This window comes from Malaclemys terrapin, chromosome 6, assembly GCF_027887155.1.
Source record: "Malaclemys terrapin pileata isolate rMalTer1 chromosome 6, rMalTer1.hap1, whole genome shotgun sequence".
Lineage (NCBI taxonomy): Eukaryota > Metazoa > Chordata > Testudines > Emydidae > Malaclemys > Malaclemys terrapin.
In genome coordinates, this window is record NC_071510.1 from 99,957,119 (window position 1) to 99,971,573 (window position 14,455).

A 14,455-nucleotide genomic window follows, 5' to 3' on the forward strand; every position below is an offset into this window, starting at 1 on the left:
ACTTGAGTTACCTGGGCCCATGACTTATCAGCCAAGCAGTTCCAGATGAAAGCTGCTTCGGAGGTGCTTCATAACAACTTTTCCTGTCTTTCAGCTTTATCTTCAGGCCAGAATGAAAGGAGATTGGGCAAGACTTGTACGTCCCACAGTGCAATTTGGTCTCATTGCCGCATCTATCTACGTGGGTCTCTCCCGTGTTTCTGATTACAAACATCACTGGAGTGATGTGTTGACTGGACTCCTTCAGGGAGCGGTGGTAGCTGTGCTCATCGTAAGTTCATAAGTAGTTCACTAAGCCCGAATCAAAACTATTTTAAAAGTAGGTTTCATGCCAAGTGTGGTAAGCCTAGGCTTTGTTCAGGGGGAAATGTACAGACTTTCCACATGCTGTGAAAAGTAGCAGGGTTGGGGGAGGGAATAGAAGAAAACGTGTACAGAATTAGATCACATTATTACCACCATAGAATGTAGAAGCCCCAGTAATGGACTGGGAACCTAGCTGTGCTAGCCTCTGTACAGAGTGTAAGATCTTTGGGGCAGGAACAATCTGTTTGGTTTAAGACAGATGGAATACAGACAGGGGAGTACCAGGAAACCATGAGAGTGTACTGGCCAGTCGGATAAGCAGTGATCTCAACACACCAGCACTGTAACTATTAAATTTTTTGTAGGCTTAATGGGAAAGGAGGTTTAAAGATGAATTTGAAGGAGGATTAGGGAGCTCCTCCCAAGTACAAGGGGCAGCATGGGAGAGAGCATGAAGGTGCCTGTTTGAAAATTTAACGAGCGAGTAATGGAGGATAGCATCATGGGTAGATCAGAGGCAAGTGTTGTCACCTCAGTCATGAATGAGAGATGACAGGGAGGGTGGTGATAGGCAGTGAAGGGCTTTGAAAATGAGGACAAATAGGGGTGACAAAGCCAAAGTGACAGGCTAGGAAAACTATTTTTGCAGGAGCATTCTGACTTGAGCGTGTAGAGGAAGGCTGTGTTTGTCAAGACCAGAAAAAAGGATGTTCCTGTAATGGACATGATGAGTCTTAGCTGTATGGAGAGATAGGAAAGACCATATCTTAGATGTTCTGTAGAAAGAATCTGCAAGATTTAAACATAGCCTGGATATCGGGACCTAGAGAGAGGTCAGAGTTGACGGGGATGTCCAGGTTGTGGGCCTGAGTGACAGACATGATAGTGGTGTTGTCCCGTGCTTAGGTGAGGAGGGAAGCGCAGGAGAGGAGATTCAGAGCTGTTAGTCATGTTGAGCTTGATCCACAAGATGTGCGAGACGGGTAGAGATTTTAGTATGGAAGGCAGGCGTGGAAAAAAAGGGTAGATCTGAGTTGTCAGCAGAGAGATTACCCAGAAATATGGTGTAAAGGGGACCAAGGACAGAGCCCCGTGGAAAGCTGGGGGGAGGAGGATCCCCAAAGGATTTATAGGGGACAGCTAGGGGTCACCAAATGAAATTAATAGGCAGCAGGTTTAAAACAAATTAAAGGAAGTGTTTCTTCACACAATGCAGAGTCAAGCTCTGGCACTCCTTTTCAGAGGATGTTGTGAAGGCCAAGACCATAACAGGGTTCAAAAAAGAACTAGATAAATTCATGGAGGATAGGTCCATCAATGGCTATTAGCCAGGATGGGCAGGAATGGTGGCCCTAGCCTCTGTTTGCCAGAAGCTGGGAATGAGTGACAGGGAAAGGATCACTTGATTACCTGTTCTGTTCATTCTCTCTGGGGCACCTGGCATTGGCCACTGTTGGAAGACAGGATACTGGGCTAGATGGATCTTTGGTCTGACCCAGTAGGGTCATTCTTAGGACACTGATGAGAGCAATTTGAGAGGTCAGAGGAGAAGCGGGAGGACATTCATGGAAGCCAAGAGAGGACAATATTTCAAGAGGAGTACAGTCAGTTTGAAAGGTGGTTGACAGGTCAAGGATGAGGATGGAGTACTGCTGCTGCAACTGACATGGCTAGAAAAGGGTGAGTAAAGACTTAATGCAGTTTCAGGGGCGTGTGCAAGGGGCAGAAGCTGTATTTTAGAGGGTCTAAGATTGAATTGGAGGAGGAGAATGACAGTGATTTTTAACTGGTGTGCTCAATGAGCTTAGAGATTAGAAGGAGAAGGGTCGGTAGCTGAAGAGGTAAGTGAAGTCAAGGGTGGGTTTAAGATGAGACTAAAGCAGGTTTCTATTGTGATGGGAAAGAGCCAGAAAAGAGGAGATGTATAAGTAAGGGAGGGGATGAATGGTAGAAAGGAGAGCAAGAGCTGGCATTGGGTTATTTGGGACAAGTGGTGGGGTTAAGAGAAGGCAGGAAGGAAGATCATGTCTTTTTAAAATTTTTCTCTTGGTAGAAATCTGTAAGACCCTTTGCAGAGAGAAGAGGGGAAGGTTTGAGTCGGTCAAGGGTGGTGAAAATGTGGCTGGAATTGAGGACATAAGATTCAATTAAGCTGGAGAAGTACAGGTGTTACTAGGCCAATGTGAAGGAGTAGAAAACAAATTGTTGAGGAGGAAGTCAGGGGATGGGGCAGATGTCAGAGGCAAGGAGATTTGTGCTGGGTGGGAATTGGTGAGGGGAGAGGGCAGAATGGATAACTTTAATTTTGTTTAAATGTCAATTTTATGTTGAGGCCTAAATTTACTATAATCTAGCATTAAATTAAACTGACAACATTCAAGCATTACATGTGACGTTTTAAAGAAGGGCCAACTACTGAATTGCTGGAAGGCACTGGTTAAGCTCCTGGAAGCAGAGTTTGGAGTGCTGAACTAGCTTTTGGATAACAGTAGCCTCTTCTACATGGTCAGAGAATATTTCCTCTTCAGTTTATTCAACTACTGTAGCTTATTCAAAGTTGAGAATCTGACTGGGAGTCAGATTTGCTTGTTTTCCCTTTACATTTCACTTTCATTCATAAAGGAACAGAATGAGGCCTTCCAGTGCTAAAATCTTGGATATAGAATCATAGAACTGAAAGGGACCTCGAGAGATCATCTAGTCCAGTCCCCTGCAGGAGTTTGTCCAACCTGTTCTTAAAAATCCCCAATGATGGAGATTCCATCACCTCCCTGGGCAATTTATTCCAGTACTTAACCACTCTGACAGTTAGGAAGTTTTCCCTAATGTCAACCTAAACAGTCCCTACTGCAATTTAAGTCCATTGCTTCTTGTCCTATCCTCAGAGGTTAAGATCAACAATTTTTCTACCTCCTTCTTGTAACAACCTTTTATGTACTTTAAAATCTGTTTCCGTGTCCCTGTCTTCTCTTCTCCAGACTAAACAAACCCAATTTTTCAATATTCCCTCGTAGGCCTTGTTTCTAGGCCTTTAATTGTTTTTTGTTGGTGACCAGAAACATAGTTCAGTTCACTACTAGGGGTAATATGTTGTTTAATTGTTTTTAAATGATTTGTCAAGCCATCAGTAAAAAGTTAATCTTCCTCTAGAAAATAAGAAATAGTTGCCATTTTCTAACGTGTAAAAATTAAGGCTCTGAAATGCATGTTAAACTGTGCTAGCTTAACTGGTTTTCCTGGCAGGATGACTTTCACTGGTTGTCTTTCTTTAGAAAAATAAAGTACAAGTACAAAACAAGATAATCTAGATCATGATTTCCTACTTGATTTAAATCAGTCCACCCTGGGTCAGTATAATGGAGCTAGACAGGGGGAAAGAGGGGTGGTAAGAGCTATAAGTGAATGGCAGATGGACAGAATTATATAAAATTTGAAAAACCCTGTGAAGGGAAGCTGGAACCAGGTCTGCTGCTCGACAGCTAGAGAGGGAAGGTGGCTGGTATAGGGCAGCAGGAGGCTCTGGACTATTTCTGGTTGTCAAAGACTTTAGAACTAGTAAATTTCATCCTTCCACCTAGCTTTTATTCATAGCTTGGAAGAGGACAGCACTCTTTCCTGGTTCCTCAACTTCGAACTAAAATGAAGAAAATACTCTGTACCTGCAGAAGAGGCTACTTCTGTCAAACACTAGGTTTAGCACTTTGGTTCCAGGGTTAGGGTTAGCCAGTGCTTTCCAGCAGTTGTGTTTGTTAAAATATTAAGCAGCAGATAGTTGCTGCCAGTTTTTAATTCAGTAGATAAACTTACTTTTAACAAACTTTGTCAATTTCAAATACGTTTTGAGTGTGCTGATAGGCTTCTATGAATATTTTGTTCTGCTTGGGTTGAGTGCCCAGTACATAAATGGCATAAAGTTAACCACAGATACTCCTAATGAAGTGTTTGTTATACATATTCTGCTTTATAATATAATTTGCAACTTATTTAAATATAAAATGATAGGAATGCTTTGAACTGTGAACTTGGAAAGCAGCAACACCCACACTGATGCATGCAACTTATACCTTTAGAATGTCCACTCATAAGGAAGGTTGTAGTGATTCTCCAGAAACTAGAGTGTGCCGGATTTGCTTGATTGTATGAAACTGAGGTCAGCCAATTAATAAGTAGACTTTGAGCTAAACTTAATTTTACCATAAATACATACATCCTTTTTTCTATTTTTTACATCCCAAAATACTAAAGGGAAAAGAATGAGCAAGCGGTTACCTGAAATATTAGACTGATCAACTACCAGAAAATCTGAGCTTTAATGTAAAGAGCTCTTGTAGTCACTTTTTCCTCTCAGAACCAGTTAATTTAGTGCCCTAGCGCCACATACCACTACACAAGACCAATCCAAATGCATAAGAACTTACACTGTAGGACTACCTCCTTAATGTGGATAGTTTTAGTTGACAGACAATGGGCATAAGGTTTTACAAGATTCTAACAGTGTATAATTTGTTCACTTAGGTGGTGTACGTATCCGATTTTTTCAAAGTGAGGGGATGTACGTTTAAACCCAAAGAAGAAGATTCGCATACAACTCTCCATGAGACACCAACAAATGGAAATCACTATGGCAGTAATCACCAACCATGAAGAATTGCTGAGCATGATCCTGTGAAGTCTCCTGCTTTCTTAAAGAAAAATTTTAATGAGTCTCCCTATGTAAAATAAATAAATGCCTTTAAGGGACTGCTGCTGCTATCTCTCTTGGATGCTCACTTTACATGTATATAGTAACATAACAGCATTGTGTATATCTAATAGCTTTAAAAATCTTTAATTCTATTAGTTCAAGCTTACTGCTTATAAAAACACAAATGTAATTTTTTATTAAAATAACATAGTAACACTTATGTACAAACAGCACTGTGTATGTAATATGCTTTGCTAGAATGCTTCCTGTTTTAAATGCATACACCATTAAATGTCTGTCTTGGGGGTGAAGATGGCAAACTGGCCTGATGCCACCAGTCTAAAATTATTCTGCTCCGTGAGCAAGTCTCAGATTGCTCCCAATCCATAATTGTCTTCCAGAAAATAGATTTCTTAGAGGTAGAGGCTTGCAGCAAACACAATATCTCTCTTGATTTTGGTAATTCCTATCAAAGAAAAAAACAGATCAGTATGCCTGTCATACAGGTAGAAGCTGAACTAGACAATATGGTACCTTTAAGACTTGTATAATCTATGTGCACAGTTGAAGTCATGACTTCAGACTCATGGATAAAGTACAGATAATGCATCTACCCTTCCAAAGGTAGAGTTTCTGCTTTTAAGTAGTTTTAGGCATAAATCTACCAAATATTTATAGGAAAAAAAAGCTAGCTTTTCCTCCTATTGCAACTAAACTCTCTAAAGCCACGTCAGACTTTCCAGCACCCCTACCTGTCTGTCGACTTGATTCTTTCTATAATGTGTTGAGTGCTTTTATCTCAGATAATGTAGCATTTTCAATAACAATTCAACAGGGAAGAACTTGGCTTAAATATTTTCTTTACAAGCTGAAATGATTTCATTCATAGGCACATGCTTTCACCCCTTCTATTTATAACTATATTCTAAATACATACCTTCCGCAAACTTATTTTCCAGCTCTGTGTTTCCAATGGCCTTTGCTGCTTGACACATCTGTCGGAGCAATTCTTCGAGCCGCCTCATACAACGAATTATGCTACCTAGATAAATTAAACCTTGGTTTAGCTGTCACTTCACATAATAGCAATGAGAAAGTTGACTAAATTCATTAGATGACATATCATTAATATAATTACAGGATGTAACTTGAGCTGCTACACAAAGGATATCCTTAAACTGTACAAGTTCAGGGCTACTTCCTTAAGTACAATGCTCTGGATTTGTAACAAATTCCATTTTAAAACCACTAACTGGCAATTTCTAGAAATGAAAGCTGGAGCATGAAGTTTATTGGTAAAGTTAGTTCTTGTGCATGGCCACCTATCTCACTCAGTTGCTCAAGAGTTTTAGAAATCCTGAATATTGCACAAGAAATTTAGCCTATAGTACAGGCACAAAAACTAGAGATGCTCAAAGTATCAATACCTCTTTCTACCCTAGCCCCACATTCCAAAAAACTCCAACCCCATCTAAAGTAACTTTTCTATGGAAAGGTGATTGTCTGGACAATCTTTGCAGCTAGAGAAGAATAAAAGTCATGAACAGCTGAAACACAGATAGCCTTGAAAGGAACAACCAATAGGCATTTTACACACAACTAGCTCTTTTTCCAGAGCCTTTCCTTCACTACCTGAACTGACAGTAGCATTTGTTTTTTATACATGGATTCCATTGCCCCTTAAAATTTGAATAATGGACAATCTGATTCTAAAAGCAATGGGAGATTATTGAGCAGATGAGCTTTGCATGTAGGTGGCAAAGACTGTAGCAGAGAAAGTGAGCTGGCAATAGGACAATGAATAGCGCTAGTGGAGACTGCACTAGATTCTGGTGCATGACATGTTCCCCATCCTGTACAGATGTGTAGCATAACTAAGTACATGTAAGCACCGTACTTGAGATACCTAAAATAGAAGGGAGGTAACTAAGTAGTGTGTGCTATTAGACAATTTTTGCTGCTTTGTTACAATCTAATTTAAAGCTAGTTTATGGTGTGGAAATATCTGTCCAGTATAGATTTCACCTTTGAATAGTTTGACTGTAAACAGCACTGAAGTGATAGCTATATGGAGAACAATAAGCTTCAGTGTAATTTTTCACCTAACTTTCCAGCAGATCATGCATTTACTACATGTAGTGCACTATCTGCTGTGGACGAGCTTCTGTTTGATGAATTTTTTCAGGCAGAGTTGTGACTCCACAGACAACTGACACTATAAAGCAGAACCTGGTCTGTAAGAAGACTGCAGAAGTGACAGTTCAGAGTAATTCATCTCTGCCACCCAGGCCTAAAGACACTCACTCCTCTTTGAAAATAAAGCCCTAATTCTACAATTGTCTATATTCAGTGAAAGCCTGCACACCTTTGTTTCATTAAGGCATGGGCATGCATATCTACTACAGCAGAAGTAACTCCTATGAGGAGACAGTATCTGTAAAACCGCTTGTCGCTATTGTAGGTTAAAAGCCATATGGAGTCAATTACTGAGACAAAGCACAAGTCCAAAATAAGTGAACTATCAGCAGTTCCCCTGAGCATAGCCACGCTGCATTTTGGCAAACATCGACTCAGTTTTCTGGAAGTCCCTGCTCCAGTCTGTTTACAAGAATATAATTCCACCAAGCCCCAGCTTACACAGACAGGCTTCATTATAGCTGGGATTGTTGCAGACAGGCTTTTGTACATTCAAAACAAAGTTGTACACAGCAGCCAGTTATTCCTAAACTTACATTATCTTCCTTTGAAAAAACCCAAGTCAATCTATAAATGTTTAAACAGATTATTGCTTGGCAGTTTTCCTTTTCAAAACTCTAGGTCCCTTTTCTGTCCCCTCCACCCCTACCCCACTACGGCTTGTAAGTATAAAACTCTGTCATGGCCACTTTACTTCTGATTGATAGGCACTGGGTTGATTTCTATTCACAAATCAATGCTGCTGCTATTAGCAAGAAACCTTTTTTTGGGAACGATGCACAACACTCCACCCCCCATTTTGGAAACAGCTTCCTGCACTCAAAGGCTCAGGCTGCAACAGGAACATTAGGAGCCGCAGTTGGCAGCTGTAATGCAGAAGGACAGAGCTGCTCAGAAGTGTTTTCCAAAATCTATTTCAGATTTGATAAAACTTGTTCAAACACCAGGCAGGTTTCCACTGGAAACCTGCGAGTGTTCCAGCATCTGCAACCCGTGGCAGGGAGCCTGCCAGCCACTGGAGCACTGGCAGGAGTCAGGCATTCAGTTTATAGTGAAGGAAAAGCTCTGGAAAAAGAGCGAATTGTGTGTAAAATGCCTAGTGGTTGTTTCCTTCAAGGCTGTTCATGGCTTTTATTCCATTTTATACATATCTAGCTGTAAAAATTGTTTGGAGGCGTGACAATCACCCTTCCATAGAAAAGTTACTTTTGAGGGGGTTGCTATGGTAATAGGGGGTAGTGATATTTTGAGCATCTCTAGCTATTGTGCCTGTAGTACAAGCTAGATTTCTTGTGGCTCAGGTCTCTGGTAGCCCTGGGGAGTCCCAACCCCAGGACAGTCTGCATGGCAGGGCTGCCACAGAACCTGGGAGCCCTGGCAGCAGATCACTCAAACTGACAATCAGTTCCATTTATCCCCCCCCCCCCACACACACACACACCATATTTCACTATTTCCAAAATGACATTTTTGTCTTTCTGAAAAGTTTCCACAAATTTGGTTTTATTCCAATGGGGAATTAACCCAACTTCTGAAAATCCAAAAATTTTGACCACCTCCAAAAGGGGTGTGTGGGGAGGAGATCAATTTGGTTTTCTGTTTTTACCACCATCACTGTTAAAAATGTCAACCCCTATCGACCCTACAGCTTCCCTCATTGCTACCGTTGGCAATGGAGCTATACAGCTGAGGAGTTGCAAAGCTCAATTTTTCTACCAGAGATCCTGCCCTGGTGCCTGCTGGTCCAGAGCACAAAAAACCTGGAGCAGGATGTAGTTGTCTACCATGTAATAGTGAAGAAGATACCTACTAAACAAGCCCTTCCTCTAGCCACTTGCTGTGAAGAAAAAAGGGAGGGAAAAAACAGGGGGGTAGTATCCAAAACATCATTTTGCAGCATTTTAACTCAATACAATTTGGTGTTTTTGTAATAATGAGGAACAAATTAAGTATGCAAATGTTTAAGCTCTCCCCTTCCCCCCAGAATGTCAGATCTTCACTTCAACCCCTGCCCACAATACAAAGGGGAACAGAAGGTATTAATCCTAGCCTCAGCTTCCACCCCCTCTCGTAGGTGCCAAATGCCTCCTACCACCATGCCAAAGTTTCTAGTTCTCACCCCCATCCTATCCTGCCATACTACGTGTTGCTTTCAGTGTGGAAGAGAATCGTGTAGTATGGGGACAGTATTAAATTAGAAAGAGTTAGGGTTTGTCCAGACAAAATAGTGCGAGGCACGCCAGGGCGTAAATCTACAGCTCACTAGCAGGCCATGCTCTGTCTATGTGAACATTGCTAACATGCACTAAAAGTTCCCTCATATACACAGACCTGCCAACGTCTAGACAAGCCCCTCAATGGAGACTTGTATTTAATATCACAATAACCACAGTGTTCCTCATTTTATTATTCATTTTCATATTCAATTCAATAAAAGCTTGTTTTTTAATTTACTTGAAACCCCTATATCAATGTACCACAGAATTCAGTGCCACTATGCTGCAGAAACTCAGGTACTTTGATATAAAACGTAGGTGCAGTGTGGTACAAAGTCCACAATGGTCTATCTGGGTAAATCCTCAGAGTTAGCATTTATTTTTGGACAATTCTGCAGGAATTGTCTCCTTTTACAAACCCCCTTAAGGGAAGAATCATGCATCTTCACCCTCACAAAAGATGAAAGATAGACCCGTAAGTTTAGAGGAAAAGTCTGCTGGCTCCACCACTGCAAAGAATGACCAAAAGGCTAGAATAATAGCTAACAGCCTGGGCTCTGACTCTGTTCCCCATGTGCAGCCAGCAGTCCTCTTAGTCACAACATAGGCAGTATGTAACAAATGGGAAAATGGTATTTTTAATTTGTGTGTGGCCTATTCAGCCAAGAGTGAACTGGGAAACACAGGAAGAACAGCTAGGTGGGAGTAGCTCTTGATTTCCATCATCTGTTTCCTTCCCTATTCCTTTGGAGCGTATCTCCAAGGGATACAATTTCTTTCAGTGGTCAGAAAGGCAGCCTCTCAATAGGAGGAATCTGCTGAGTCCAGAAGTACTGATTGCCAGGTTTTCTGTTGGTCACAGGAAACCTAGCTTAGTAGGTTTTTGGCACCGTACTACACATCAGATTTCCAGCATAAATTAATGATGGCCAGGAATTCAGAGTAAATGAGCAAGAATGTGTCAATTTCCTTATTTCAACGATTACCGAACCTGATCGAACACAGTAACATTGTGTAGTGAAGAAAAGTGCTAGCCAACACAGTGCTGGCAGGGCAGGCTAGGACACGTGTTCAGCACGTCACCTAATCATTATTAAAACACTGGTTCTTAAGATCAAAGGCAACTCAAACTCCCCCCGTTTTTGATCTTACGATGAAGAAATAATAATTAAACTGACATGATGCTGAGTACCATTTCGCTTGGACTGCTGCCTGCGATGTCATAGTCATGCCGGCTAACTTGATTCTCCACAACCACCTTCAAAACACAGGGAGATTCTGCCATACAGACCAGCCCCTAGAGCTGGGGAAATTCTGTTTTTGTCCTTTTCCTTTGGAGGGACTTGCTGTCTCTTACCTGCGTATGTAGGTGATATAAGCCGTAGGAGTGGAATCCTAGGGCAGGATAATGCAACTGTAGAAGTTCCCCTTCTTCAAAGAAGAAAAGGGGAGGAGTTAGACAATTTTTGGTTTGATGCCCAATTTCTTGCAGAGGCCTGGGGGTTGCTGTCTTCACTGAAAGTGTATTACACCATTTGAAAAGAGGCAAAGGAATTAGGTAAGGTTCATGCTGGAAGCTTTATATAACCATGAAGTCACATCAAGGACATAATGGCTCACAACCCTCAACCTCAGTGGAATTAAGCATTAGGAATGATCTAACTCCTTAAACTCCAGCTGCCCTTCATACTCCTTGATAAACAAAGAACAAAACCCACCAGAGCTAACAAATCAGCAGAGTTTTCATAAGGATGAGATGTGGTAGTGGAGACGCTGCTTGCCTGGAGAGTATTGAGTATTTTAGTAAAGTGCTGAATACAATTAGCATAAAAAGAATCTGCAACTGAGACCTGTTGGATGTTTATGCACACAGTGCACTAAACTGCTCAGAAAGGCTATAAATGTGTACGTGAACTTTCCCTCCGTTGTGCTGAATCCTTGAATGAACATGAGACAAGAAGATTCCTTTCACTGACATACGTGCTTCATATCACGAAATGACATGACCCACTGGTAGTACGGGCAAGCAATCGCCTTCCTTGTGTTCTCCACAGCCCTAAAAGTTCAAAAATATCTACAGGCCTGTCTACATTGAACAGAGCCCTAACAGGTAACCAAGCAAGGTTACAAAGCTGGTGAAGTATTTATACTCAGCACAGGATGTGAATCATATTTGCTCTCACCTTACCAGTTACAGTCTAACAGTATGTCATTTAAGAATGTGCGGAACTTAAGTCTTAGACTTCTCAGCCCAACTATTATCACTGCTAATACCTTTGTGAGTACCATAGGGCAGAGGACAGCCAAAGTGAAATGTTTTCTTTTGCTAGTGACTATTTCTGCTGGCAAACCACAAACCGATGATGACAGTGCTAATGGGAAGGAGCTTCTAAATCTCTGCTAGATCCACCATTGTTATTAGGCTTCATGCAGAAATTTTGATAAGAGTATAAGCTAGTGTCTTCATCCCACTGTTCTGGCCTCCTTATGATCTTAAGGTGGCCTAAACTCCTCTCCATCTTCTTACTATGAAGATCAGGGGTACAGAGTACTGAGTACCTTTCTTGAAACACAAGTTCTACTGCCAGAACTTTAGGAAGTGAGATATAGCAGCCAGTATTGTGCATTTCTTGACATCTTGAGATTTGTGCTGAACTTTATACTGAAGTGGATTGACTCCCATCTGCTTGTGAAGAGTGATACCCTGTCCTTATTTCTAGGAACCCTACTGCAGACACACCAATGTTTTGGAGTGGAAGGAGGGACTAGTCCCATTCCTGGGTCCAGGCTTCCCCTTGGTGATCCATACCTAGGTTTACCCCTGGAGTCAGGAGTCTCTTCTCTGGTACCTTTGCTGTGGATAAAACTAGGAAGGCTTGTAGCCCTTTTTTGGGTTTTGTTGTAGGGAGTGAAATCTTTGGCTATTGTCAATCACCACTTTCTTAGCAAGCCTCTCCCCAAACAAGATTCTACCTGAGAATTTTAAGGCACAAAGAAGAAAAGAGAGACCAAAGAGCAAGAATGCAAAATTATGCAGCTGTTTTGAAGAGGGACATCATTTGGAAAACAAATAGGTGGGAGCTGGGGAAGGAATAAATTCTCTGAAGTGGCTGCACCTAAGAAACTACCAACGGCCTAAGAAGGTCTTCTGCGGATTAATATTTGTATGGCACTTTGCAAAGTATTATTAATATTTAATTCTCACTCAGTTCTTTACTCATTTTTCCTCCCATAAATTAAAGCTTGGATCATGGTGCATCACAAAAAAGTAATAAAATAATATTAGTAACCTTACAATGTTATTGAGGAAGAAGTCAATTGTAACACTATAAAAGTTAACATTTTGTACAGCACCAAACCAAGCTTAGGAAGCAAAAAGTAAACTAAAGAATCTGCTAGTGTTCCATTTTCAAAGGAAAATAGTTTTTGATAACCCATGTAGTTTTCTGAGCTGGCAACAGAACAAACAAAACAATAAAATACAAAATAATATCAGTAGGAATCCGCTTTCTAAAATGTTGATAGCTGAGACTCTGGCATCAAGTTAAAAGGTTTGAAAGAATTCTCTACAAGGCTTTACAAAATACAAGTTTCACATTCTGTGCTCTCCACTAAATCAAAATGCATGCACAGTGTCCCTAAAGTATCTACCAGAGACGAGCTAGAAAATTAGATCACCACATTTTTACTTGTCAGTAAGCAATACGCAAATATTCCTGAGTGCATTAGACACTGAACTGAATCTAATGGATTCTCTCATCAGAATACAAATTAAGTCCCTTTGCATCTCATATTTTAAAAATCAAACTGTCAGGAAAACAACTTTCTTCTTTTAGATGTCAAAATGAACCATCTTTGTTGACTTTGTTATGGAAACAAAAAACTGATTTTACTACGGCAACTCAATGAATCGGGTGGGGGAGAACTGACCTCCTGTAATCACAACTGAAATTAAATCAGGATGTATATTCATTAAAGCTGACTTAAGTAAAGAATCTTCCCTACCTAGTACATTTTTAAGACTCTCCTAGCTTCTTTCCAAAATATTTTCTCCTCTGACTTTGTAATTAAGTGCTAAGGACTTAACTTTTACAAAACTAAAATTATGAAGCAAAAATCTCCACTTTCCCTTGCATACTATTTTGCTGGTCATCATTAACTGATGTAACAAGAGTTATAGATTTGTTGAGGCAAACATTTCTGCTTTGAATAAGAAAACTGAGCATTAAAATTCTTCTTGTAAGCACAATATACTGCAATGTTTAGGATTTCTGTGTTTTATAAATGCGACTCTTTTCGGTTAAATAAATTGGTTATTTATTATCAAGGAGTCAGTCAAATTTTTTTTAGTTTCCAAATTACCAAACAGTTAAGTAGACTTAAAATGATTTCTACACAAACTAGAAAAAGTTTGTGGTTTTCTACTACAAAGAAAGCAAATACTTGAAATATCTGGCTTGAGTAACTTTACAGTACTTTCAGAAGGATATTCAGAACCAACTTTGGGCCTTTCAAATTCCTAATTTTCTCCCAACAGAAGAATGCAAACTTTAACTACATCACAAGGAACAGAAGTCAATCACACAGAATTTGTGAACTGTACCACACTGACATTTCACAAAATGGAAGTTTTAAAACAATATACCTTCAAAGACATCGGTCATTTTGCAGATGTGAGCAAAAGTAGCTCCATTCGCCCATGTGTATACTACATCCATCAGGTTGGGTCTGAAGGAGTTTAGGTAATTTTCCTCATCGATTTCCAATTTAGCTTCTGCTGAAACTTTGGCAATTCTTTTAGCACATTCCTTTAGCAATAAAAGGTTTAGTTTTAAAATCAAGTTGCACTGTGACAAATTCTTCAAAATCAGAAACTAACACATTGTTTACACTAGAATTTGAAATCTCATTAGAATAAATGTAACCAAGCAATTTACAGTGCAGTTATTAACTTGTATGTTAAAATCTAAGAATGATACATGTTAATTGGCCAAGCTCATGAAGGCCTTACATGCAACTTGATGGCATTTCTCTATTTACGTGTGTCTGAACA

General features: G+C 40.3%; 2 protein-coding genes across 7 annotated transcripts in view; one reads left to right on the forward strand and one right to left on the reverse strand.

Moving 5' to 3' along the window:
- PLPP1 (phospholipid phosphatase 1) overlaps window positions 1-5,314 on the forward strand; it is a 125,166-nt gene extending 119,852 nt beyond the window's left edge. For all 6 annotated transcript variants that reach the window (XM_054032449.1, XM_054032448.1, XM_054032452.1 and 3 more), the window contains 2 exons: window positions 95-271; window positions 4,822-5,314. In XM_054032449.1, coding sequence (XP_053888424.1) covers window positions 95-271; window positions 4,822-4,950 — 306 coding nt within the window. In that variant the 3' untranslated portion in view covers window positions 4,951-5,314. The remainder of the gene's footprint in view (window positions 1-94; window positions 272-4,821) is intronic.
- The window catches only part of MTREX (Mtr4 exosome RNA helicase), an 83,442-nt gene continuing 74,096 nt past the window's right edge, over window positions 5,110-14,455 (reverse strand). The window contains exons 25-27 of the mRNA XM_054032447.1: window positions 14,048-14,210; window positions 5,928-6,032; window positions 5,110-5,456 (exon numbers count right to left, since the gene is read on the reverse strand). Coding sequence (XP_053888422.1) covers window positions 5,404-5,456; window positions 5,928-6,032; window positions 14,048-14,210 — 321 coding nt within the window. The 3' untranslated portion in view covers window positions 5,110-5,403. The remainder of the gene's footprint in view (window positions 5,457-5,927; window positions 6,033-14,047; window positions 14,211-14,455) is intronic.